General features: G+C 40.0%; 2 protein-coding genes across 7 annotated transcripts in view; both read left to right on the forward strand.

The window, feature by feature from the left end:
* Window positions 1-15,541, forward strand: part of LOC132958764 (protein phosphatase 3 catalytic subunit alpha) — a 65,951-nt gene extending 50,410 nt beyond the window's left edge. For 2 of the 6 annotated variants that reach the window (XM_061031801.1, XM_061031796.1), the window contains exons 9-15: window positions 4,186-4,311; window positions 4,933-5,004; window positions 6,817-6,843; window positions 7,789-7,873; window positions 8,076-8,173; window positions 10,751-10,780; window positions 13,775-15,541. In XM_061031801.1, the coding sequence (XP_060887784.1) occupies window positions 4,186-4,311; window positions 4,933-5,004; window positions 6,817-6,843; window positions 7,789-7,873; window positions 8,076-8,173; window positions 10,751-10,780; window positions 13,775-13,977 (641 nt within the window). In that variant the 3' untranslated portion in view covers window positions 13,978-15,541. Of the gene's footprint in view, window positions 1-4,185; window positions 4,312-4,932; window positions 5,005-6,816; window positions 6,844-7,788; window positions 7,874-8,075; window positions 8,174-8,735; window positions 9,654-10,750; window positions 10,781-13,774 lie in introns of those variants that run through there. The other 4 variants (XM_061031800.1, XM_061031797.1, XM_061031798.1 and 1 more) reach the window with 4 other exon arrangements.
* Window positions 15,542-17,017: 1,476 nt separating this feature from the next.
* Window positions 17,018-27,956, forward strand: LOC132958339 (mucin-2-like). Its single transcript, XM_061031089.1, has 14 exons — window positions 17,018-17,313; window positions 20,086-20,130; window positions 21,292-21,336; window positions 22,662-22,781; window positions 22,876-22,992; window positions 23,111-23,218; window positions 23,317-23,355; window positions 23,488-23,508; window positions 23,778-23,849; window positions 24,025-24,069; window positions 25,135-25,233; window positions 25,401-25,425; window positions 25,509-25,591; window positions 26,987-27,956. Exons 1-14 carry the CDS (start codon window positions 17,253-17,255, stop codon window positions 26,998-27,000), a joined length of 894 nt encoding a protein of 297 aa, XP_060887072.1. The 5' UTR covers window positions 17,018-17,252; the 3' UTR covers window positions 27,001-27,956.
* The last annotated feature ends 37 nt before the right edge of the window (window positions 27,957-27,993 follow it).

The following is a 27,993-nucleotide window of genomic DNA, read 5'->3' on the forward strand; positions in this document are numbered from 1 at the left end:
CCCTTCTGGTTCCATTCCAACAAGGATCTAAGTCTTATAAAACAGAATTCTGGTGAGATCTACTCACCGTATTGTTTAGTAAGAAAACTTCTCAAGATACTTCATAGTGAGATGTATTCATAACAACTGAGCAAACTGTCCAATTAAGTAGACCTGATGTTAAAAGATCCAGAAATCACTAAATGAACCTTGAATAGGCTTTTTTCAGATCATCATAATTTAAAGTTGAAAACAACCTTCAGGATGGTTTTAATTTCCAACAGTCTTTTTTTTTTTTTTATCAGGGGTCTCCTTCAACCATTGAATTAGACCATGAAATCCGGTTGACAGTTCAAGAAAATATAGACAGGGCACAACCTTAAACATATTTTAGACCAATAGCATAGATAGTAAGCGATGCTTGAGTGTTTTGTTTTTTTTCATGACTCAAATATTTGAAGGCAGAAAGCATTTATGTTCTTCGGCATGACCATTCAATGTGGTTTTAAGCCCGAGAACAAGTGGCCTTCTTGAGGCATGGATTTCTAGTGAAATGAAAATGATTTGAAATCAGAAAGTATGCTGACTCATTACTTTATTAAGCAACAATTAATGAAAAGTCATTCATGCAGTGCTCCACTGTACAAGTACATTCAGTTCCAACCAACCACAAGTCTGACATCTAATGGAAGTCGAGGGCTCTATGAAATGGACAGAGGAGGTCTCAATGCTTTTAATGGAATACTAATCCATTGGAACTTGATACGGGAGGCCTTAGAGACAGATATGCAGTCAGCTTTAAGCAACAGGACAGGACAGTGGGAATCTCCCCCCTGATCTCATAGCAGATTTAACAGCCCTCGTTACCGGGGAAACCGGCTCAAGGCACTCCCTTATGAATAATTAATGAGCGGGCGTAGCCTCACAATATCTGTGTTACCGTGGCAGCAGGATTGGCCTCAGCTACCCTGTTAGGCAGCACCAGAGCTGCAGAGACATCTAGTGGCTGTCACGCAGTGTTCGATTTAACAGAGGACTTTAACACAGATCTCACAGCTGGTCGCCACAAGAGCTGTGCCCTCCTGCTGTATGAGGAATAACTTTGCATATGATTGTGCATTCAAACAGTAGTAATGCGTGTTCTTTTCATTAGGGTAGCAAAATGCTGCTCCTGTAACCTCATATCTGCAGGTTAAATGCCATATCCACCCCACCCACCCCAAAAAAAAAAAAAGAAAGAAAGAAAGTGGGCCGTGACCTGCTCGTACCTAGAACACGATGATCGTGTTTGGTTTTGTACGGGGGAGGTTGCCGGGTGTCTGTTCCTTTTAAAGGGAATCCGAATTGAAGGAGCGACGGCAGGGGAGCTGACCTTCTCCCCCGCTCTGCCTTTTTTTCCCTCCGGGCCTCCACGGCTGCATTCAATCAAGTGCCTCGACCATGTTTATGCAGTATGTGATGTTTATGCAAAGGCTGCCCACGCGTGCGACTGCTTTCATGCTCACACACACCAACACACACCAACACACACACACGCACAAACACCCCCAGCCCCGTCTGAGTGGAGTGTGTCAGAGGAAGGCAGTGCTTTGCTTATTGGAATGGGTTGCAACGTTTTTCTGATATCGATAATAATGCCACAGGAATTCTAAAGTGTACAGATTCTCCTCTGTTATTTCAGAGAATATGTGTGTGCTTATGTACAGCCTTGGATATGATAGTGATGGCAGTGGAATTTAATGCTTTGCAATACTTGAGGGACCACTTTGATTGCATAGTTACTGCACTATATACATTACCATGCCTCATTGATTACACACACACACACACACACACACACACACTGAGGAAAGCCCCGGCCTAGCAGGATGTTTTCTGACCCCATTTGTGTTGCGACTGAGGTTACAGCTGCTTTGGATGCCAGGTTTGATGACTTGCTATTCCTGACCCCCGAGAGAGGCCGAGGCAGGAAAGTCTCCCCATGGTGACCCGGCCCAGGTGTCGGCTTTCCCCAAATCTGGGCCATCAGTCTGGCCTGGCTCATGAGAGAGAGAGAGGGCGTCTATATGCAGCAGGGATATATTTATGTTTGGCAGCTCTCGTGTTTTCTTCAGCACCCACACTGTCTCTTAATCATGGGAGAGGTCACATGGCGCATTCTGTGGTCAGTGATTGGGAGGCGGCTTCTATGTCAGTGGTACACAGAGATATTATGATTAAGATAAGACACTCACTACACGGTTTTTATTCATTATATTTCCTATTATATGCAATTGTTTTGTGAAAATACGCTCAGTGTAACATTAAAAAGTGAAATTCATGCCGTTAATTACAGTTATCGTTGATCTCAGAGTTTTGACAGTAAATTCAGAATTCTGAGAAAAGCGTTGGTGGTCGGGGTAATAAACTCAGTGGCCTTAATCCTCCTCTGTCCATTTTTTTGAGATATTTTTAGCATTAACTCGTTATTATCCCCTTTCTCAAGAAACGTAACACATTCACATACTGGAGTGCAGTGAGTCATAGTTTAATAGACTCCTGCTTGTTTTGTCAACATAAGGAGCCAGGGGACATTTAGGAAGGTCAAAAGTAGCTAGCTAGTCCTTATGCTAAGCTAACTGGCCTCTTATTTAGCATTAAAATGATATCTCCTGTAAGTCTTGTAAGAAAGCAACTAAGCCCATTTCTCTCAATTTTCTCACTAATAACTTCGAGCTTCTTTTGGTTATGGATTGTGAAAGCAATGCACGCTGTAAATATTGATAAATTAAATCAAAAAGGAAACACTTTGATGGTGATGTCAGTGGGAATAAGCAGTTTTTTCTCATGGTTTAATTCTGAGCACCGCAGTATGATCATCATCCAGAGTCCATAGCTATCATTACCTTAGCTTCCTGTCTCTGGCTCCTCTCTCCGTCCCTCCTCACCAGAAATTGATGGTTTTCTGTTAACTAATGAAAATTGCCCGGCCGCATGGAGCCCAAATGCTGAGCCATGTGTTTCTGTGGTGACAGACATGTTTCACCCTGTGGGGGCGGTAATCAATACGCAGAGGAAATGTTCCGGAGAGGGGAAAAGGGACATTGATTTTTTTTTTTTTTTTTTTTTTCCCTCGTCCCAAAACCCTAGCTACCATCATTTAGATGCTTGGGCAGTTTGTAGAGCAGTTTGCAAATCTTCCTATGTATTAGCCGTCCTGTCAGAGGGAAAGATTGACGGATTCTGATGTCAGTACATCATCTTGTGCACGGTAGTTTTGCCAGATTCTCTATTTCGCTGTCATAAAGCAGAGGTTGACTGACAGTGTCTGATAAAAAATGATGTGTTAAATCCAGGCCACGGTTCAGTCTAGGTGTTTCTTTTTTGCGGCGTTTTGGACAAAACAAATTCTCGAGTGTTTTACGGCCAATCGGAGATCTGAAAAAACTGGCAATTTCATTTGTCACAAGTCTGCGCAGCACCTGCAGCTAATGAATCATTAACCAGGCAAGGTAAACAACAAGAACAGCCAGAAAAGAAACATTTTGGTTAATCTGTTGAGAACGGTTATATTCAAGACTTTAAGACACGATGCTTCATAAGCCACCTGTAAAACTGTATTTTTTAAAAGTAAGTGTTTTGTTATCTTTTTTTAATGTGAACTCAGATTGCTCCTTCTTCAGATTGTCCATCAATCACACTTGTTTTTTCTGGCACATAACGCTGAGTACTTTGTGGTCACTCTCCATGATAGCTGGACGGAGTGCTGGTGCCGGCTGCCGAAGCCGCACAGTACTCCTGAGTGGTGGTTGGGAACAGGATGGGGGCTGTAATGGACCTGGACCTCAACGAGGATCTGATGTTCTTTGTAGCCTGATCACAGTTGGATAGTTGTGTGCAATCTGAAACTTTTAAGGAGGAAAATAGAGACGTCATAATGTTCGGCTTGTGTTGTATATGCCACACATAGGTAGCCATTTGCAGAACCGGTGAACACAGGGATTTGTTGCACATTAAAGGAGAAGAAGTAGAACAGTTTGAGTTCTCCTTGAGGGGATTGTGGATGTTGACAGACAAAAAACTCAAAGTTGTTTACAAGATGTTAGACCATAATCCATCCTTTGTGTCCAGAGACCATAGAGAAAGCAAATCCCATTATTAAACTTCACACATTTTGACACATTTTAACAACCACCTGCCTCCCTGTCTTGTCTCTCCCTCCCACAGCGGCCGTGCTGAAGTACGAGAACAACGTGATGAACATCCGACAGTTCAACTGCTCACCTCACCCTTACTGGCTGCCCAACTTCATGGACGTTTTCACCTGGTCCCTGCCCTTCGTCGGAGAGAAGGGTGAGCATGAATACACACGTACACATTCTGTAAGAACACAAAAACAAAGTGTGGGCATTGACAGTTCTCCCAGATGTTTGCTCCAAAACGTTGAAATGAACACTGAGTTTCCAGAGTCAGTAATAAAAATAGGCCGGTCATACACACAGATAAATGTAGTATACTTACAACACTTGATAAAAATGCTAATAAAATGCAAACAGGCAAAGATACGTCATGAGTTCAACATGCTGGGGGGGTCTATTTTCTGAAGTTAGCATTATCTTAAGATTATCCAGGCATTTTGACTTTGTTAAGTTCACCCCCCCCCCCCCCTCCTGTTATAACTGTGACGCATCTGTGTCAGTAAATCACACATAGCTATGACTGACACACTCAGTCCAGGAAGCCCTTCTTGGGTGTGACCCTTCGGCACGGGGCGATACCTCACAATGTTGCAAGGTTAATGACGGACACAGTTTACAGGGCGTGTGCAGGGAGGTCACTCGAGTGCATTCTTGTCAGTCTAACTAGCGCAACATGACCGTCTGACTTTTAGGACAGCTTGCCACATTCCATACTTGTTGAAAACTTACACTATATATAACATGTAAAAATATATATATTCTTATTTCTTTATAGTGACTGAAATGCTCGTGAACGTTTTGAGCATCTGCTCCAACGATGAGCTGACGACTGACGAGGAGCTGGACGGTAAGCAAACCCCTCTAAACAGTTTTCACTGCAGCGTGCCTCCACTAGAGGGCGACCTCTGCTAAAGAGAGTACCACATAGACACTCACTGCTCAATCTGATGCACATTTGGTTTATTCTATGTTGGGTTTTTTTTTTTTAAATGTCATGCCACTCTTTTTAAATAAACACTTTTTAGCATTCTTCAACATGTTCATCAAGAGTGAATCCAGAAGCTGTTTACACTTGACAAAGTTCAATCAACTAATCATCCTTGGGGTTTTTTGTCTTTGAGGTTTGAAAATACTTATTTTAAAAAATCCTTGTTAAAAGGCATCACTAAGAAGCAGAAAGGTCAGCACACTAAATGTCCTTCAAGTTTCCTTTATCTGGGTAAGAGAAACATACAAAACAACAACACTAGGCCTTTATCAGCGTTGATATCTAGTATCACTAGATGGCTCTGTAGTCCCCGTCCTCCTGGGCTCAATCAGCTGTTAGTCAGACAGGATTTATGACTTTTATCATCATATAACAGTAGAAAGTTCAAAGTACACAGTCGTCTGTGTGATCCCCAGTCACAGTGTATCTACGATGAGATGACCAGTTTCCCCTCTTCCTGCCCGACCAAACAGGAAATGATCTCATCACATCCCCCCACCCCCCCCCACCCCCGCCTGCTTCTCTCTTTGTGTTTACTGACGCACAGATTCTTAATCTGTAAACAGCACCCAGGGGTGGAGTTTCAGGATATCACCAGATTCTAACCTCCTTTTTTTTTTTTTTTTTTTACATATAAATGCATCTGAAATAACAAAATCAAGGAATTTGCACAAGTGGTGTATAAAAAAGGACAAGAAAAGGGGAAATTTGCACAACTAACATATTGATTTGACTAGTTTTTAAAGAATAAGTCATATTGTGTGTGTGCAGAGGTAATTGTAGTTTTACTCCACAGCCCATCATTTTCAATTCCTCATACATAACTGATGTTCAATCTGAATATGAAGGAGTGGTAAACAACTTTAAAAAAAATGCGATCTGGGTGCGTGCCCCATGTGCAGCGGCTGTAGTCCTGAGGCTGGACGCCCCGGGTTCTGGTCCCAGCTACGAGAACGACAGAAACTTCAAACATTAAACTTGATCTAGAAACTTGTACTTGCCACGTGTTGGACAGCCCTCTGAGATTTACTTGGTGGGTGTTTATTTCAGACCCTGATTTTCCTTCATTCTACTAAATTCATATTGATTGGACTGTGGCTAAAATCATTCACTGGTCATTTCCTCAAATAATCCATCGTCCTCTAACATCTCTTCATTCTGCACCGACATTGATCATGTTCACGATTCTTTGCCTCATTCTAACGTTTCTGTTTCCTCCTAAGCTCATTTCTTTTCTTCTATATCTTTCTTATTTTCACAACCTTTTCCTTCATCGTTCTCACTCATCGTCTCATCATTTATAATCCTTTTGGTTGCCTTTCTCTTTATCTGCTGTTGTTTCCATGGTTTCCAATTTCTGTGATGTTGATATTTCCAACCTCAAATCCACAGATTTCGTTTGCATTATCTTCTCTCTCTCTCTCTCTCTCTCTCACACACTCGTGTCGTGCTGTCCTCACTACCTTGGTTTGTCTCATCTAATTTCTTTTTTTTCTGTTTTCCAGAGTTTTGTGTTGAGGTCATCGCTTTTCTTTTTCACTTGTTGTGCTCTCTCGCTTCTTACTTCACTGTCCGCCTCCTTTCTGCCACCTCCTCTTTCATTCTACAGCCATCCAATCATCTCTCTTTTCCTTTCTTTTGTCTTCTCTTCTGGGGGTGTTACATGAGAAGGACAGCTAATATATCCCCCCAAAAAAGGTACACATAATAGCAGCACGGGTGTGCAGAGATAGATTTGCTTGCTTTCTGGGTTTTCCGCTAACGTCACTGTTTAACACTTTCTAACTATACTAATGAGTCTTTTACAAACTTGTTTTATCTGTAAACATGAAGATTTGATTTATTCATTGACTGTCATACTTGTTTTAAGGTATTCCCTGCACACATTGAATGAGAAATGCTACGACAGGAGACACATCCTGTGCCAAATGTATTTGAATTTACTAATGGAGTACTCAACTGAGAGCGATAGGAAGTCTTCAACTTGACACCAGACTGTCAGCTCCTACCTCTCCCAAGCCTTTCACCACACATCAGCTTCATTTCCATCCTTCATACTCACACATTTTCCAGGCCGGCTCCCTCGAGGCCCTGAAACCGTTATCCCCCAACAAGGGTTTTCCTTTTAAACGTACCGTTTTGTTTTCCAGTCCTGGAAGACAAAAATCCTGCTAAATCTCTTCAACCAAACACAGCTAAGAAAAACACATATAGTGTGCTTACTGAACATGCTGAAAAGACAAGTTTGGACAAGGAGCAGGCCACTTACAGATGACGTAACATGGTTTTAAAGATACATGTACGACTGCTTCACTACAGAGAGGCAGCATGAATACACTGAATACCTGAGAGTTACTGAGTGGTCGTGACCTGTGGGTGGATTTAAATCACTCAGTTTGATCTGAAATCCAGGCTTCAATAACCACATTGTGTTTGCATTGTGTTGGTCTGCCGCACTACTGGATACAACTAATAGTCCAGAAGACTGGCCCTGTCTCAGCACTTTCACTAAAGTTAATGAGAAGGCATGTAGTGATTACAACAAACACACAGTCTGGTTTGCACCTCGACAGCACAAGGTAAAGTATGCGCGAGTTACGTTTGCACCACTGTATGACCGTGTCCATCTTCTGACCCTTCCAGGTGCCACAGCTTCTGCCCGCAAGGAAGTCATACGCAACAAGATCCGTGCCATTGGCAAGATGGCCAGAGTATTTTCTGTGCTGAGGTATGCAGATATGGAGAATATAAACTCCCTTGTGTTGGTGTTGTAGCATTACCCCCGCTACTCCCTGCTGAAGTGATATTTAAAGCTGCACTTGTTGATGTTTGTATAGAAACAACTGGTCAAAGACATTCAAACCAAACAAGAAGCTTGTGTGCTTTTTTGTTTTTTTTTCTAAATTTGAAATCACGTGTTGTTATTTCAGAGAGGAGAGTGAGAGCGTGTTGACGCTGAAGGGCCTGACCCCGACAGGCATGCTACCAAGCGGAGTGCTGTCCGGTGGCAAAGAGAAGCTGCAGAATGGTAAGACCGTCACAGAGTACCCCGAGACCCCCCCCTCCCCAGCTATGCCCCCCTCCTACCCCCCGCCCCCCCCCCAGAACGGAGTCTCACACACATAAATCCCCCTTACACAGCGAAACCCTGAATAAAGTGCTAGCTCGGTGTAAAGAAGACACTGTATACATAGACTCTCCCCCTCTCCCCTCAGTGATGGCCCTGGAGTTTAAAAGTGCTGCCTCAGAGTCAAACTCTTAAGCGTACTTAAATCTTTTTGGCAGCTTCAGTCAGTCAGAATCCCTTTGGTGAAATTCTCCTAAATCATAACAGCTGCTCTATGAAGCCTCTTTCAACTCTAATGTGTGTCACTGTAGTAATTTTCCATGGAGTAAATGACTAGTTCTATTTCCTACACACAACTCCCTTTCTAGACAATATCAGATTTTCTTTGTCCCTCGTCTCCTCGAATGTCTCCCTCCTGATGTCTCGCATTAATACCCTGTCTCCCCATCCCCCGTCTCTTCCTGTATTCCACTGGTTTTATCTCAAATATTACCTGTATCTTTTCTTTCTCCTTTCTCCCTAGAAACTGCAGGTATAATCGGTTGTGCAAGTATTCTGTTGTGTTATTTTTTTTTTTCCTTTTTCATTTTTGTGAGACAAGTTTAGAGTTCAGTTCACCCTCCTCTGTTGAATTCCAAACACTCCCTAAATAAGTCTTGACAAGCTGCTGCAACCAGGATGTTAAGACTTTCTGGAAAACGCCTTTCACAAAACAATTTCAATTTACTCGGACTCTTGAAAGAAATGGCCGCTTTATCGTCCATTCGTGCGCCAGCTGTTATTCTCAGCAGTGCTCTGTCAGGATAGAGACAGGGTCCTCTGTGATTCAAAGGATGAATTGGAATTGACACAACCAGCTGTGAATAAAAGGGGTATAGCTGCAGTCTGCCCTTTCATTCACAAAGTAAAGCAGAAATCCAGACAAGCTTCCCTCTCCTCTCACAAGTTCTCTCACAATATCAGCTAGCATGAAACTCAAACCCAACGTTCAGATTGTACCTCTTTTACTCTGAAGCAGGCACATCCATCATTTGTAAACAGCAAAAGCTTAAATGAGAGCATGAGCATGATACCGTGTCTTAGAGAATACAGAAACATCACAAGTCATAAAGTCAGCAAATTGTCTTTCAGAAAAGATATAACTACCTAGAGCGTCATAAAATGAGCTACTACAGCTGCTGCAAATACCAGACTTAGTTAGGCTGTCGCAACAAAACCACACCAAGAGTGTTTTATGATTTTTTTTTATGACACAATTATATTTTGGATGAATTGGCAGTTGATTGGAGCTGTCACATATAACAGACTTCTGGTTGGGTTCTGCATATGTTTGTTTTCTTGACCTTCCTCAGGAAGTGGAGTAAATAAAGTGGACTTAAATGAATGTTAAAGACAGGGGGGATGGGGGGGGGTGTAGATTATTTTAACAACCAGGAGTGCATTAAGAAGAAGAGACATTCATACCCAATGAAGAGTAGAAACAATGAAGCCATTTGGGCGCAGCTGATACTACAGAGAGCTCCAGTGGAAGTAGAGGGATGTTCAGAGATTCCTGCTGCGACATTGGTAGAATCAGCTTGTGCTCCGCCTTTACGCAGACGACACAGTGCTTCTACTACAATGTCGACTCCATCAAGCCATTCTGTCTTAAAGTTGATTACTTTTGTGCCTTTTATTTGAACCCTTCCACATCATCATGACGGTGTGCTGCGTAGTCTGTAGTACTGTTAAGCTGTTCCTCTGCCATCACCCACTGCCTCATCCCTGTCTTTGTGTAGAGCTGAATTACACACTTGTACTCTATGTTGATTTCATTTTTTTGTAACTCAAGGATGACTGTAAAAAAAAACAAATTGGTAAGTGGTTCAAACCAAAGGTGTCCTCCCCGTCCCCTCACACTTCACAAACGTAAGCCAGCACTTTTGATATTTCATATCAAAAGGTGTTCACTCTGCAGTTCCAGATGCTGCTTCATGCTGCACACTACACACCTGTAACGCTGCTCCATGTGTCGAAAGCGCTTCGATTTGACATTAACAACTAAGCAATGAAGGCAGTCACAAAGTGGCACTTTGAACGTTTCCCTGTTCTCCATTCTTTCAACTCCTCTCTCTCCATGTATGTGTGTAGTTGCGTAACGATAGCACTAATATACTTCCAGCTTTATCTGCTATCACTGTTGGTCCCTGCAGTATCCATTATTTCTGTCACCACATTGATTCCCTGTCAGACTTTTTCAAAGTACCTTAAAGATGCGATCCTCTCCATGAGGTCGCTCGCTGCCACAAACATTTCTCGCCTTCCCTTTACAGATCTGGAACTCATCAAAAAGCTAAGGCTCATCCCTCTCCTCTTCCACTTTTTCTCCCCTTCTTTGCTAACATCCATGTGTCTTTGATCATAAAATGTGGAGTTGAAGTTAACCTTTGTTGTCGGCATTGGCTGTCTTTGCTGCTCATTGACTTGTTCCTGGGACAAAATGAACTCCTCTGCTCACTTCTCTCATTCGTTTTGCAACCCCCCTCTTCTTCTCTTCAGCTACTATTGAAGCTATTGAGGCTGACGAAGGTAAATGGGTCTGGCTGCCCTCTTCTGTTGCTTTTCATGGCAATAGACAAGGGGGGTCCGCTGGGTTTTCTTTTGTTTTTTTTTTCTTCATCCATCTCGCTGGTGCTTGAATAGAGTGTGTTGGGTGTTTGGGTTAACAAAATGTGGCATAGTATTAACGGAGGGAAAAAAAAAAAAAAAAAAGAAGTAAGTAATTAGGAAATCCTGTGGTCACACAAGTTTTAAAGGGGAAGGGATTTCATAGCACAGATTTCAAAATCACAGAGAGCAGACTGTGATTTAAAGTGAGTGCAAAGCAAATCCTTCAAGTCATTCTCATGAAGACTGCAGCTTATTACAAGCTCAGAAAAAAAAAGAATATTTTAGCTCCATGCAGCGCACACATTTAGTTTAACTTCAATTTTAATGTTGTAGTGACATGTGTAGAAAAATCTGTATTCCTGCTTTCTGATGAAAAATTCTCAGGACATATAACGTAAGAGGTGTAAATACAAGGCCGTCATCAGGTCATCAACATTTATAAACAGGGGCATGTAAGTATTTATTTTATTGTCATAAACTGCCTCAGAAATCAGATATTGGTCGAGCTACAGTAACCAGAGTCTCACAGGCCTCTAGATCTTCATACATCAATATTTCATCAAGTCACAGACTTTGTGGTAGGTTACACTTTAGCTATATAAAGAACAAGTGTTTGATTGAAAACACTCAACATTGAAATGTCACTGAGGTGTAACTCTTACCACATGAGATAACCCCCCCATCCCCCCCTGCTCTGCCCTCACACAACCCAGTGAAATCTTGCTATGAAAGATAAAAAAAATTGTATTTCCCCTTTGAAACGGCTGAAGCAGTTGTGCATTGTTGTTGCTGTTGTGTAAATAAAACAATAACACAGCTTTCTTTAGAGTTGAATCCAAATTAGAAGAGAGAAATGCTCCACAGGAGGCTTTGAAATCCAAATCGGAGTCTCCCTAAAACCTTCTCTGTTTTTTTGTATTCATACTACCCCCTTTGGCGCAAGAACAACCTCAACTGCGAGCTAAATAGTAGTCTGCCAGCTGCTATTTACGTTGGAATTGTGCAGTACTTCCTCTTTAGCCCCCACAGAGGACAGTCCGTTGTAGTGTCGAGACACTTCTCTTGCTTCTCTCTCTCTCTCCATGTGGATCCTCTGTGGCCCTGCTGTGTCGTGTTCTTTCCTGTGAGCTGCTAATAACCTGTGTCTGACCTGTGCTATGCAGCAACACAACTACGCTACCCATCATGCCCCACACTCCCCCCCCCCCCCCCCCCAAATTGTCCTAAAAAAAAATAATAATGCCCCCTTGGCTCATTTAGTAAAGGGTCATCTTCTTTGCAATCATAGTTTATATCACCCTAAAGACCCCCAGCCTTTATGAAAGGTGGAGGTGACAAAATGTAAACTTTGCACAGTTCAAAGTCGACTGAAATGAATTCAGATCAAGCTGAACATTAAAATAAAAAGACCTACAATTGAATCAAAAATCTAAAATAAATAGTGTTAAGTTGATAAAATGATATTTTTGTATCAGATCAGCCTGATTTCATTCATTTCAAGGTATTTAAATAAACCAGCTAATCCAAAATTCCCTCCAGTCTGAATGACATTGTGACCTCCACCCCTCATAACTTCCAGTGAACCCTTAATTGCTGCATGCTCCAAGCAGACTAAACAAGTCGTTAGCACCCCAAGTACCTCTGTAGTGTCTTTGTACGTGAGCTCAGTCTCAACGTGGTCCTCTTTTGTGGAAGTGAATGTCTCAGTGGGCTCCACTCCAGTGTTTCCCTTTTCTATCCCCTCCTTCTTCTTTGGTCTCTTTGATCGTTCTTCCTTCTCCCCCTTTTGTCGTTTTTTTTTTTCTTTTTTTTTCATGTTATTTTTCTTATCTGTGACGTGACGGGACGATCTGGATTTTTCGGGGTCTTCAGATGTTCTTTGAATGTGCCCGAATAAAAAAACATGCACCGTACACTTACATGTATTTCTGTAGAGTGCATACAACGATTTCAATCTGGAAGAAAAAAAAAAAGCAGGACGAAATTGTAGACGGACGTCAGCAGATATGATTAATGATGGATTGATCGCACAGTGAAAACCTGTTGACCCTGATGTTCAGACGTCCCCACTTTAGATCTAGAAGGATTATTACATCCTTTGTCTGTGCAGTTCTATCATTTTACAACGTTGACAAATGGTGTTAATGTGTTGTCATTTCATGGAAAGTAGTTCTTCTATACTTATTGTTTATCTGTTACTGTATGACTAAACTTCACGATGATCCATGTGTTAAAACACTATCAAATATATTCTATTGTTCATTAAAGACTAAACACATTTAGGGAATATTATACATTTTTAGGTTTCAGTTCATGTTGGGAAATAAGCTGCGTTGCTTGAATTTTTTAGTCAGCATGGCTAAGCTAACATTTTCTATTGACTTAGAATTTATACCACACAGTATCTTCATTTCAGTCATGTCATTAGTCGTTACTGGTTTAACAAACATAATTCATTGTAACTCGTCAACTCATGAGATGTTAGCAGGCAGTGTATTAGATCAAAGAGATGCAAGCTAGCTGTTTGACCATGCTGTCACTATTTGAGGCAAGGCAAGCCGACTCATCCAACCCCACGTTTGAGAGAAAAGAATATTCTTCTCTGAAGGATTCTGTAACACTTATTTCTTCAGGGCTCTACATCACGCAGTTATCATTAGCGTTAGCATGCTCTGCAGTTACACTTCTTCATGGATTTCCTTCCAGTGAATGAGCTTAAAGTACCTCAGATGCAGCCTTTACTTGTTGTTTTCTCAGAAAACAAAACAAAAGATAACGACGTCTGGTGATGTGTGGCTGAATGTGAGAAAGCGTGACCCCATTCTTTGAATCATTTCATCCTGCCCCTGGAATATCGAACCTTATTTCTCTCCCCCTTTTTCCCTTTTTTGTTTTTTTTTCTTGCACCCACAGCCATCAAAGGCTTCTCGCCCCAGCACAAGATCACGAGCTTTGCGGAAGCAAAGGGCCTGGATCGCATCAACGAGAGGATGCCGCCGCGGCGAGATGCCCTGCCCTCCGACGCCAGCCTGAACTCGCTCAACAAGGCCCTGTCCTCGGAGACCAACGGCACGGACGCCAAGGGAAGCACCAGCAGTGGCAGCAACATCCAGTGAAGGCCAGCAGCATGGGCGCTAGCTTGGCCGATGGGGCCAACCCGCCCCCAGCCTCATCACGGCCCGCCAACACAGAAAAGGGGTGAAGGAGTGTTAAGAGAGCGGAGGAGGAGAGGCATCTACGGCTCACACTGGGGGGGGACATCTCACTTGCTAGTCTTTGGATATGCCTTCAAAATATTAGTTCATAGTCAAATCTGCTAAGTTATTGCCGGTTCACATTTCTGATTGGTCGGGCCTTTGTTGTGCTTGATTGTCCACCACACTGCAGTATGTCAGAGAGAGAGAGAGAGAGGGAGAGGGGACAGAGAGATCTTAAAGCTGACTTCTTTTATTCTATTTCTTGAACGACCCTTGCTCATTGACACCGAAACGGAAAGTCGTGTTAACTTCTTACTAACTATTGTACGTTTACAAAAATACAGCACTAAAAGGACAGAACATGAGATAATGTTTTTAACATATAAGGGTGTACAAACTAAATAAGGACTATTTATTGATAACTTTTTTTTGCTACTCTTTTAAAATAGCTCTGAAAATTAATTAGGCAGTCTTAAAAAGAATGTTGCAATGTTGTCGAAATGCCAAATAATGGAACGTTTTATGGTTTTGTACATATTATGCTTACCTCAGGTTCTTTTGGTGTGTGCTTTGACCTGATTTTTCTGTATAATGGCTAAATAACTCCGTAATGAATACCTATTTTCTTGAGTTTCATAACTGGAATTTACATTTACCTATCTATCATTTGCAAATATGTTTATTTTTTGTCTCTTTTGGAAGGGAAGGGGGGGGTAGATTTATCGTGGCTTGCTGGAATTGAGTGTTAATTTTTCTCTTTTTAAGTATTGCGAACAAAGTAAAAATAGAGAACCTATATTGTGTAAAAAAAAGAATACAATAAACTTCAAGTGTCTGGCTATGCATGTTTTATAAAAATCAAACAAAGGAAATAGAAAATCTGAATACCTTGGCTGTGGAGGCCTGTTTTGAAATATATTGCGCTTTAGTGAACATATACTGGATATATCTGCATAGTTTCAATTCAAACCATGATGCTCTATGCCTTCAACTTCTTTTGTAATTGAAGCATTTAATGATCTACGATGGATGAGAAATCATATTTTTAACCTGCGCTTGTCAGTGCACACAGTCCAATTAAGCATGTTTGACAATTCTTGTGAGGTGTGTGGTTACATGTGTAACTCAAAAATGCATGATTAGCTGTTTGTGTCATATAACAGGTAAAATCGGTTTTGTTCTGTTTTGTAAATGTGCCACAGAAAGTGTAATTTGATTCTTATTACTACTATTATTTGGAACTCTGCTTTGTATATCAGTTACAGGTTTGATACTGCTCAATACTTTAAGATGAAACAAAAAAAAAAATACTTCAATCTTTTTTAAGAACTGCTTAAGTGCCCAAGTAATTCACTACACGACATGAAGCCTTGCTTTTGTAATTTAACTTCAAAACTGTTGGCAGATGAGGCATGCACTTGCAACTATGAAAAGTATTTTATATAACTGTTCAATAAAAATGTGCATGAATTTCAACTTGAAATGAAGCCGCTTCTCCTGTATGTGTGTTTGCGTGTGTGACTCGGGCTGCCCCTCAGTCCTCCACCGATGAATATGCAACCATGTAAAATAAAATCTAATACATAATACACATAGTCCTTTGGGCGTTTTTTGCATTCGGAGTGATAGAGCTGCATCGGAGAGCTACGTGATGTTTTCCAACAAGGTGACAGGAAACAGTCGCTGTCATCCATAAATCACACATGCAGGAATTTCTTACCTAAACAATTAACACCTTAGAGAGTTCAAGAGGGGGTTCAGAGTTAATCTTACCCTGCTTTAGTACTCCTCAGTAAATCCGTGTTTGTCTTGGCTGTGTACGGTTCCACAGCTAATGATTTTGGCATCACCTGCTCAGTATGTAGATGGGAAAGTAGTCCTTGGCAATTTCTTTGCAAAGGTGTTTCCTCTTTATGAACCTTGTTGACTTGTTTGATTAAACCAAGAAGGTGAAGCCAAGATTTCTGGCATACACTGGCTTCCTTCCTTACAATACACATGATTGTGTATGAAAAAGTTGTTTTTTTTTAGCACTGATTTGAGTGATTTACTTTCAAAAACCCAATAAGCCTCTAGTTTTTTAAGTAGTTGTACAATTAAATAATAAATAAAAGCTAAATTTAACTTATGGGCTTGTATTTTCTCGTCACTGGTTTCTGAAAAATGCTTTCTTCGGTCTCTTCAGCCCAAATCAAACACAATGCTCAAACCAAAGGAAGTAAACTCTGACATCCTGTTTTTTCGGGAGGGCCAAAAAACAGGAGCTTGATTTTGTAGCCTAAGAGGGACAATATGAAGACAGCAAAAAATACATCTACTTGTTGTATAGTAGATTCATTTAAAAGCCAATGTAATCGTTTTCTTTTTTCTTAAAATCACGGGAAGTCAAACTATCAATTCACCTGAAGAATTGAAAATAGATTTAGCTTTTGGTTTATGTAGCCTCAATAGTCTGAATGGTTAACCACCTAAGGTCATGTCCATGCTTTGTGAAGGCACGGTTACATAAACAATGAAGAATAGTCAGATGTAATAGCTGGAATTTAAGCAGCTCCCCTGAGTAATCAAGACTTGGCTCTTTGTCATTTGTTCCAACCACGATTCAACAAAACATTTGTAACTCCATTCAATCCAGTTTCTTCTGTTTGTTTGTTTCGATGTTTGCCGTGTTAAAGTTGGTATCAGTCTGAAATGTGATGCAAGTGTTTCCTGTTTTTCCATGGATGGGGTTTGAGAATCGGTGCCAAAGCTAGTTATTCCAAAGTACTTAACGTCTTTGTTTCTCTTATATGATCACTTCCATACAATTCTTGGATATTGTTTATTTAAACTGGAGTTAACATTCTTTATTTGAGAGACAACAAATGAAATTGTGTAGTAGCAATAGGTAGGAGGGTGAGTCCCATTCTCCTCCCAACTGGTCAGGGAGTTAGTGATGCATTCAAACACGTAAAACCCAGATTCCTTTTAAATGGACACAGGTTTGCAGCCACTGACTGCCTTGTGCCGGTCCCCACTGCCACCCACTGTACGTCAGGGGGGGAAGCCAGTGTATTTCCTCCCGTTCTTTATCTAAAGGAAGTGCCAAAATAAGCATCAGCAGCCCAGCGCCCAAGCCTGGACACCTTTTCCACTGACCACTCTGCTGCAGTCTGAGGAAGAAGTCGGAGGAGTTCAGGGGCCGTGGAATCACCATGAAGACTGTCAGGGTTGTTGTCCTGGTTCTGCTTGCATCTGTCCACAATCTAACACCAGGTAGGAGAACTGTTTAGACGTCTTTGCCGAAAAACATGCAGTTATTTCAAAGAATTACAGCTAAGGGCCTTAAATAGTCCTGAACAGACCTTAACGAAAATTTAGTTTTGGTACTGTGCCTGGGAAGTGCATGGACGAGTCAACCTTTACTGATTTGTCGAGACAAATTGAATACTTTCACAACTCAAGTTCAAAATTATAAAATTGGATTTAGTGTTGTAAGATTTTTTGTGTACTGTGCCACCGCTTTATTTCTGATTCGTTATAAGTTTTACTTTTGTTTTTTTTTGTCATGTTGTTTAGTTTTCCTTTGGTATGTGCAAAGATAGAAATCACAGTGTTGTCAAAAGACACTCACACTTTGAACGGTACCTTGGAGACATCCACTAGATAAGTGTATTTCCGTTCATTTAGTCTGAGATCAGTGTGTGTCTATGTGAGCAGACAAGATCACAACTAGTTGCTATAATTAGACAAAGTGAAGATAGAATTTAGGTTTGATCATGGATAATAGACGTCACATACAATAACAACCTCAGTTTCATGTAATAAGCAGACAGAGGAGTGTCTCCTTGTTGAAGGAAAGGAAAAAGAGGCTGGCTCTCAATTTGTTTGTTTTCCTTGCTCAGAGCCAAAAGAACTGTTAACTGTTCTGCGTCAGGCAGATAGGTGATCTCACGTCAGATAGCCAGTGGGAACCAAACTGCCCCCTCTCTCACAGAGGCAACAGATCATTGTCCTGAGACCCAAACGTCCCCACTGGCAAAAAAAAACAAAACAAAAAAAACACAGCTTCAAGCGTTCAGCAGTAGACATCTGGAGGAAACACCCTCGCCCTGAGTACGGCTCGCCCGACAGGAGATTTGAAGCTGAAATTTATAATCCTCTTTTTCCACAGAACAAAAAAAAAGACATTTTTGAAATATTTCTTAAGCCTGGCAATTTAACATTAACTTTATTATATTCAGCATATCTGAAGTTGCAATGTAGCAAAAAAAAGGTTGTAATTGTCCTTTACAATTTAAACAAATGTCAGTAATTTTAATAGTGCACATTACGAGATTTAGAATACTTTACTTGGCATGACTTTGACTTGTCCCAGAGGACTTTAGACCTGATTTGGGGCTTTACTTAAAACATTACATTTAATTTGACTCTTGCATCATATTCTTGAGATTCTAGTAAAAAGAAGCACAGACCTGTTTGGACCACAGTGGGTCTTCTTCAGAGCGTGGGAGTGTCAACACGCAGTGGAGAGTGGGGTCCACTTACATCATCAAGTGGACTGGAGGAGAATTACACCAGTATATATTTACATAAACCATAAAGTGTCAAATAAGGAATGTTAGGATATACATAGTTACATTAAAAGTAAATATAATAGTTTGAACAATACAGAAAATGTAGATATATTTAAAATATTTAAATGAGATTCTAGTTGGACATGTTTCAAATAACTCGAAGGTGTCGACATTTTAAAGTGAGACTTGATCACCAAACTTGACCTGTGTCTCAAAGACCTTTTGGGACTAGTGTGTGCTCTGGAATACTCACAACTTCTCTTTGACTTCCTAAACATCTGTGAGAATCCACTTTTAATTGTCTCAAAACAAGACCGCCTTTGACGTGCCTCGACAGTTTTACGGACTTGAGATGGGACTTGCTCATTGCTTTAGGTTTAACTTGGACTTTTCCCAAATAAATTCGAGGATACGACTTGCTCTGAAATACTTCTTTTGACTCGTCTGATTGTCTGAATAACTTGAGGTTTGTGAATCTCTTTTGAATACTTGAGACTTATTTGAACTTGTCTTACTTACGATCCAAAATAACTTGAATTGGATTTTTCTTGAATCAATTAAAGCCTATGAAATGTAACTTGAGACTAGATCGAAGATAATTAGAAAGTGACTCAGCATTGTTTAGAAGGAATTACAGAACTTGAGACTTGGGGATTTCTTTGAAATATTACGCACCTACTTGACCTTGTTTGGAAATACTTTATGGACCTGAGATTCAATCTGAACTTGATCAAAAAATACTCAAGGCTTGACTCTGGTTCATTTAAAAGTAGAAGGCCTACTACTACCTGAGGCCGTACTTGGACTTGTTTTGAATTACTTAAAGGAATTGACCATTGCTCATTAATAATTGAGTCCTGATTTGTAGTTGGCAGCCCCAAAACTATTTGACTCATTCATTTCATGTGGTCTTTCCTGAAACGTGCAGTTGGGCGGTTTAGTGGCGCCTCTTGTGTGAAATATGTTGAACAGCATCATTACTGACAGCAGTGAAGACAGGAAGCTCAGCTGCTCAGCTCAAGGGACAACAATAGTGTGTCTGGGACAGGATGCAGCTTCACACTGCTGCAGCACTCGGAACAGAGGAAATCCACCTCAACTATTTTACATTCTCATCCCTCGTCTGACACTTAGGGCAAGGGCAAGTCTTTGTCTCAGACTTCAGGCTTTAAAGCGGTGCCAAACAGGAATGGTGAAAATATGCAACAGTGAACCTAGAATAGAGAATCTGTCAGAAGAAATGTCTTACATAGACAAAGTGATGCTCGGGTCCTCAGGATGTATGTATTACGGATTTCTAGATAACCAATTGTTCAAAACATTGTGACCAAAATTAGCCTACAGCAACCAATTTACTCTTCAGAAATATATTTATATTTATGAAAATGTTCATAGCCAATGTAAGATTTGCAGATCCACCTGGTACAAATACAAATGTGCAGTGTTTTAACAGTTGTGTTATGCTTTACAGTTTCATCAGATGACTCAGTCCCAACACCAAAAACAGTGCCACCAGGTAAGTAAAGTATTAAGGTAACAGTTCTACATCTTGGGATATTCTCACATTTGTTTGCTGGATAGAAGTAAAGAATGAAAATCAGTATTTATTTTTACAGTATAAGGCTAGAGTCAATAGCCAGTTAGCTTAGCCTAGCACAAATACAGCTCCCAGAAAATAAATATCTTCTCTGTGGTTGAAAATTCGGAAATTCAGCTACCACAAGTTAATAACTATAATTCTGTCGTCCACGTATTTAGTCTGTTTTCTGATTCCTAAAAACAATTTTCTACTAACATCGTACCTGCTAACCTGCTAATTGAATTTTACAAGGACACGTAGCCCCCATTACATTTAAAATTGCTCGTTTTGATGATTTTAGTTTTCAGATTTTATAACATAATTAGCCTACTTGTTTGATAGGAGAATTAAGAAATGTCTTCCCAAACATGTTACCTGCCATCCACTTTCACAGGGACACAAAACCCCTCCCTATACATGTCAGAAATAGTAAGCTAAGGAAATAGGGTAGGCAGATTTTGTTATCTTTTTACAGAGCCAGAAAACAGTTTAAATCTGTTAGGCCTACAAGTATTTGCGCTGAGCTAACCGAGCTACGTTCCAAACATTCGCCTGTTTTTCGAGATCAGTGAGATCAACTGGAACGCAATTATTTTTTAATATATATATCACTCTTTCCTCTCACACACACACACACACACACACACTCTGTCATACCACCCAAAGGATGCTCATGAGGGAGGAGAATGACAATAATAATACAGACTGCTGCATTTGGGGGGTAGGGGGGGCGGGCTTCCCTCTGCTTGGGGTCTGGTGCCCCCCCCCCCCCCCCCCCCTCTCGTGTGCTTGCTGAACAGGCCGGGTCCTGCAAGTGACAAGTCCCCTCCTGAGGGTCTTCGGGGGCTGCTGCTCATGCAGGACCGGGCCAAAGAAAAGAAAAAATAATAGCTTGGCCTCTCCCGCCATCCTACCCTCAAATCAAATCAAACGCTCAAACCAAACCCAAAGAACCCCGGCTTGTGTAGCCTACAGCAACCAATTTACAGAAATATATTTATATTTATGAAAATGTTCATAGCCAATGTAAGACTTTGCAGATCCACCTGGTACAAATACAAATGTGCAGTGTTTTAACAGTTGTGTTATGCTTTACAGTTTCATCAGATAACTCAGTCCCAATACCAGCAATAGTGCCATCAGGTAAGTAAAGTATTAAGGTAACAGTTCTACATCTTGGGATATTCTCACATTTGTTTGCTGGATAGAAGTAAAAAATGAAAATCAGTATTTACTACCCTCAAATCAAATCAAACGCTCAAACCAAACCCAAAAACTCCGGCTGCAGTCATAAAACATAATCATTACACAAACTCTCACCTCTCACACCACAACATTGTTTAACGTCAACATATTCAACACACACTGCTCAACTCCTCAGCTCTCTTCTACCTCGGTTTGTTATTTTGTGCCTCATTTGTTATGTATATGTCACCAGTTTGTCACTCTATTGCACTTATAAAATAATAATGTAAGATGGAGATGAGATTCATTTTTGTGAAGTTTTATTTTATAGATCTTTACTTTTCTCAGGTTGAGATAATATACATTATTTGATTTAATGCTAATTTCATTTATATTTACAATTTGTACTTTACACGAGGATCTGTTTGACATGATGCGCTGTGCCTTTAAGGTTACCCATGGTTACGGTTGGAGGAGTGATATTGCTTTAAGACAAGTAAGGTGTCGCTGTTGTTGTTGTTGTTGTTCAGTCTGGATATGTCATGCTCTGTTACGGACGGACATTAAAAGTATGAGACGCACAGCAGAAGTTGTCCCCGTGCTTTTACTTACCCACACCCGAATATATATATCTTTAATTAAGTATGTTTAGTGTTATAGTTAACGACAAGACAACTGAGGATAATCAACATCATCCAAGAAGCGCCGTTACACTAATAAATCTCATCTCCATCTTACAACAATAATAATAATAAATAAATAAATAAATAAACTATCACGTAGTGTGTTGTTATCGTCTGGTATTAGCTAACAAACGGGTTATAGTATTGAGTTTTGAACATAACAACACAGCTTGTTTGAAAGTTAGCTTTCATATTTTGACAAAGCTAGGCTAGCTGTTTCTACATCTTCCATGTAGGCCCACAGAACATCTTTGTACTGAGATAACCTGAGCTGATAGCTACTTTCCTCCTTAGCTAAAGCCTTCAACTAAACAGGTCGAAGTACGTGAGTCAGTGACTGTAACTGTAGGAGTTTATGTATTTCAAACAAAGCTTTAAATACATTTAAATGATGGAATAATTGGCAAAGAAAACATTTTTGTAGGCAGAACTTATCTGTACATTTACTTCGCTGCATCTTATTTCTTTATCAAGAAAATATGTTTGTACTTCTGGGTTACTTTAAGACTGTTCATGACAAGAGTTCTCAGGTTTTATAATAAAAAAAAAAAACCCTAAGCAACTACTTTATTTTTATTTTTCTATCCCCTTGTTTAACAGCACCAGCACCAACACCAACACCAACAGATGCAAAAGCAGGAGGCCCACTGCCTCTCACAGGCTCAACAGCAGCACCTACAACCGCCCGAATAACTCCAGCTCTTTCTCCTGTTTCCCCCAGTGAGTAAGCATTTTGTTAACTGGAAGCTTGTCTGCAAGTTGCAATCCAATGAAATTCCAGAAAAGGTCTTTAATTCACTGTATTTAATTCTAGCTAATGCAGATGGAAACGCCCCAGTGACAGAGAAGCCTGCTCCTACTACAACAGTACCAACAGACCACAAGGCTGTAACTGGTACACCTGCTGTCGTTGACTTGCCAAACAATGACAGTAAGTTTTTCATTAGTATGATGTTAAAACACCACATATGAACTGGAATTATTATTATTTTTACAGAAGAGATTTGATTTAAATGTTTCAAGTTGTTTTGTCTTTTTTTTTCTTTAAGCTATGAAAAATGGCACTTTGCAGCCAAGATCTTCTCAACACCCTAACTCCTTTCCTGGAAATGACTCAACAGAGACAATAAATGTCACTGAAGCTAAGACACAGAAGGGTGACTGCAGTCAGCAAACTTAACATATATGGATTTAACTATCCAACCCTTTTTTTTTTTTGCACCATTATTAAACTAGTTTGATTTTTTTTTTTCAGAAGTTGAAGAGACCACTGAGAAACAGAAAACAGGAAAAGGTATGTTCCAAGACCCCTTCTTGTTTTTCATTTTAAAATCCTATCAAATATTTGTTGTAAACTTAATTTAAGAAGAATTGGTATAGATGCTTTTAATTCACATTACATTGTTCTTTTCTGTAATATCTGCAGGTACAACTAATACTGCCCCAGGTAAAGTATATATTTGTAAAAAAATAATGTTTTTTTTTGTTAAGAACAAACTCTTCAGGTTTTCCTTCTTATAATCTTCATTAAAATGAGAAAATTAACGTAAACAAATTCAATTGTTTTCTTGACATTCCCTATAAGGTTGATGCTTTTATTAGTTGATAGATAATTCTTTAAATGAGGAAAGGTAAATACTGAACTTTGTATTTGAAATAGACTTATCATGTTATTTATGGTATAAATTAATTATATTTTTTGTCATTATCTGCTAGTATCGCATCAAACTGTTAGACCTCCAGTGATGCCGCATACGGAGAAAGGAGAAGCCAAAGAGAAAGGAGCTGGTGAGTTATATTTGACTTTACTTTATACTTTATTTCAGACCCATAGGTCCATATCATTACAGTTTGTGCATGTTAGTGTTTACAGTGTTGAACGGAATCAATCATGAAATCACAAATTCATTGAAGCTTTATCGTTTTTGTTGATGATAATTTCATCGTTGTGTTCTTTTCAAAGGATCTCAAACTGGCAATGGTGAGAAAGACCCCCCCAAAAAATCAGGTAATGTTTTAAAAACTTGTCTATAGACTGTTATATCAAATTCATCTCTGCAAACAGATCCTGCATTCAAATACAGAATCTGCAGACGTGATGTTATTGTTGGCATTAGCAGCGTTCTGGTTACATTTTTATCATCAACTAGCGTTTCTGGGAGTATTGGATGTATGCAGGAAAACAGTCCATGTGGAGGAGAAAAAAGAGACTGTACACATCAGCTGTGATGTAATCCCGCTCCACGATGTAGCTTTAACTATTCTCCATATATAATTATCTGCAGTATTGCTGAGCACTGATTACACAGGAAGCCCAAAAAAAAAGGTGTCTGTGTCTCCCAGATGCTATGTAGATGTATACCCCATTAAGGGATGGCTACAAACTGTATCTGGCCATGTATTGTACCAGAATCAAACAAGTTCTGTAGCATTAGCCGCCTCCTGATGGTTGCCCAAGGTTACGCAAAATGATAGCCTTCAATCAAACAGATGGCGTGATGTTTCAGTTTTTATTCAGACTGAATCAAGGTGGCGAAGTGGCCGAGACATATTCTTGGGCTAACATGCCGCTTTAATGGCACTTGAATCAAAATCTGGTTATCACTATCCAAAGACATTTAAAAAAAGAGCACTTTTTTTTTTTTTACATTTAATCTGTTAAAGACAGATGTAGCAAGCTACGTATATGATTGACAGATGCTAATATCTTGACTGTAATGTCCTATAGGGATGAAGGGAATTAGCCATACAGATTGCAGGTTTAAGTAATTGGGCTTGATTGTCTAATTCAAATTTTATAATAATAATAATAATAATAATAATAACACATTTTTAATTATAGGCACCTTTCAAAACACCTAAGGTCACCTTACAAAGCAATGATAAAAATCAACAACAATTCAAAAGAGGGTTGTCTTTGAGTTGCTGCAACAGTTAAATTACTCGCCTGCCATTTGGTAATACATATACTATACAGTATAAGTATATATACTATACAGTATATGTATACTGCAGAGACAAAAAAAACATGTTAAAGCTAACAACTGTTTCTTTCCTCCACTTCTTTTATTAGACAATAGGCTGTGGTGGATTCTGTTGCCTGTCTTCCTGGTGGGAGCTGCTGCTGCCATTGTGCTCAATTTCAAATGCAAGAAGCTCCACGATCACACAGGTGGATACACAAATATCATTCAGTAAAGCTCTATTGCATCCACTGTTGGTTTTATAAATGGATGCTTGCACTGGATGGATTGAGTAATGATTCCCTTATCATTTAAATGAGATCATACTTATTTATGGATGAGTTGATGATGTCTTCCATTGTGTTCTACTCCTCAGAAACCATCGACACTGGAACTGAGAAGTAAGTGATCTTTCTACTGTATTTGAAAGACGTGTAAACATCCAAAGCGCTCTTTATTTTGTCTGTGTTTCTCTCTTTCACAGTGCATCTTTCCAGAGCAGACCTGAGAGCACCAAAGACGGTGTCATGCTCCTCGGGGTGAAGTCATCAGGCGGAGAAGAGAACGGTGAGCAGCCTTCCGCCTATTTCCTGCGAGAGTTCCTTCCAAGTTCCTTCTGTTTGTGCATTCTTCCATCACTTGGTCAAGCCGTTGCTCCAGACGCAGTTTTGCAATTATTCCAGGGAAGTAACGGGCTTTTAATATCTCATTGTGCAGCACGGGTTTGTGGGGCTTAGCTGGCCGACAGAAGGTGTTTCCTGCGATTTTCGCCCCCACCCTCCAACAAGCAGCCGGGCTTGAAAGATAGGGACTTCCTAACATAAACACAGATTATTTTGGACGGGAGCTATTGTGCGGTCAGTAAATGTCACTGTGGCCCAGGCGCTTCAGGCGTGTGCGTGTTTATGGTGGGTTTAATGTATGCGCACATCCACCGGCTGTGCATGTATCAGACGTGGTTTGTACACAGACTGTACCCCTTGACCCCTCCCGTGAACAAAATAAATCTGGGCAGTAAATATCTTACCTTCCTTCCCTCGTACAATCAGGCCTGGAGGACATTGCTGCAACACTGGAGGGAAATGGAGTCATGCTTTAGGAATTCTGCTGAGGGAGAAAGTGTTTATGTTGTCACAGACTACTGGATTTCTTTGGATTTCGGGGTTATAAATTTTTATCTGACTGTGAACCATGTTGCCCTCTTCCCAGATAAAACCTTTTGGTCCAACTTTCAAAAAATTTAACTTCTTTTTAAAATCCTGTATTAGCGAGTATGACAACTATAATGTCTGCTAATGTAGCACAATGTAATGTTATGTATGTCAGACGAGGCCCAAACAGCCTTTTATAAACAGTGTCCACGTCAAAGATTAACTGTGAGTTACACATAAGATACACAAAATAAAGGAGGAGTAGATTTATTGTCAGAAAGTGTTGCTTAAAGACGTACGGGACGAAATCAACAAAGATATAAATCGTCCCATCTTGTCCACAGGGGGGAGCCAAAATCGGTTCCTCACAGGAGCTTAAATGACCACTTAACCTAGATTTATCAAGATGTCAGCGTCTCTTCTTCCTCTTTTGATTCTGAATCAGTCAATAAATGATTGGCCACACCCACACAGTCTTGAGTTATAGTTCAAAAAAACCAAAATGAGTCACAATGTTTTTGGTCCGTTTAAAAAAAAAAAGGAGCGTTAATTTGACCTCGATTGAATTAGATGCTTAATGAGACTATCAACTGTTATATTAACATTTTTCTTTCCAGTGTCTGAAACAGGTCCTGTTTCCTTTCCAATCTAAAGCATACTGACCATTACTAAATCAATGCAGCACTGCTGTGTAGCTGAACACACACTTCGATTGGTGTTTTGTTAGGCTTGTACGTTGGTGTTATTTTCTGATCACGTAGATTTGGTCTTGATCCTAATGTGGTTTCCTCTGTTGTCATGTGCGTTCCAGCTGCTGCCAGATAGAAAAGAAGCAACATGAAGAAAAGCCAGCGGATGAGTCACAGCAGCCGCCCACACACTGATGATCTGTGGAAACAGTTCCATGTTTTTGATTTGACTTGATTTTGAGAAGAAAGGTGTTTTACCGTGGTTTTGATGTTTGATTTTGTTAGGCTGCATACAGTTTTATAAAGCAGAGTTTGTAACTGTGATCAGAAGTCTCAGTCAGTGAACTTTTCACCACCAGCAGTACATACCAAATGACTACATGCAGTACATCTCTTTGAATTGATGCACTGACCAAATTAAATGTCCAAATAAAATGATAGATTCTAAATGGAACAAAGTAAATAAAAACTTTGTGTTTTACCTTTAACTTTAGTATAATGCTGAAAAACACAAACCAAAATACAGCGGCGTGGATCATTCCTCTGTGTGTTTGACTAAAACTCATCTTCTGTACAGTGCACTGACCTCATATCATGTTTTTGTTGTAATTAAATTCTGTTCATTTCATGCTTTTATAGTTATTTCTGGGTTCTGTTGTAAACCATCATGTAATAGTGTTGAACTGTTTTGTGGATTATGTTGTTATTATGTTTTATTTTGCATCTTATTCAATGTCACCAAAAGATAATATCATGGCAGGCTTTTTGTTGATGTGCTCTCTCCATTATAACTTTTCATGTCTTTTAAATTGTCATTTTAAAAATGTCTAATACGGACAAATTAAATATTTCTCAAGGCTTCTTCTGCAGAAACAATTTGAAGCCAACAATCTTTTGCATGTCTGCGTATTCCCAACCAGTTTGTATAGGTAACCAAAGGTGATTCAATGTTGTAATGTTGTTGTAAGATTCTTTGTTCCAGTTAATAAAACACGGAAAGCAAGCACGAGGACAACGTAAGGCAGAGGCATTGTATTTAAGGACACTGGAAATACTTTATGGCTTGAATTCTCAATAAATCACTTGGAAATATTTGTGTTCTTGAGAAGATTTTTGGAGATTTTTGCAC

This window comes from Labrus mixtus, chromosome 23 (genome assembly GCF_963584025.1).
Source record: "Labrus mixtus chromosome 23, fLabMix1.1, whole genome shotgun sequence".
Classification (NCBI taxonomy): domain Eukaryota; kingdom Metazoa; phylum Chordata; class Actinopteri; order Labriformes; family Labridae; genus Labrus; species Labrus mixtus.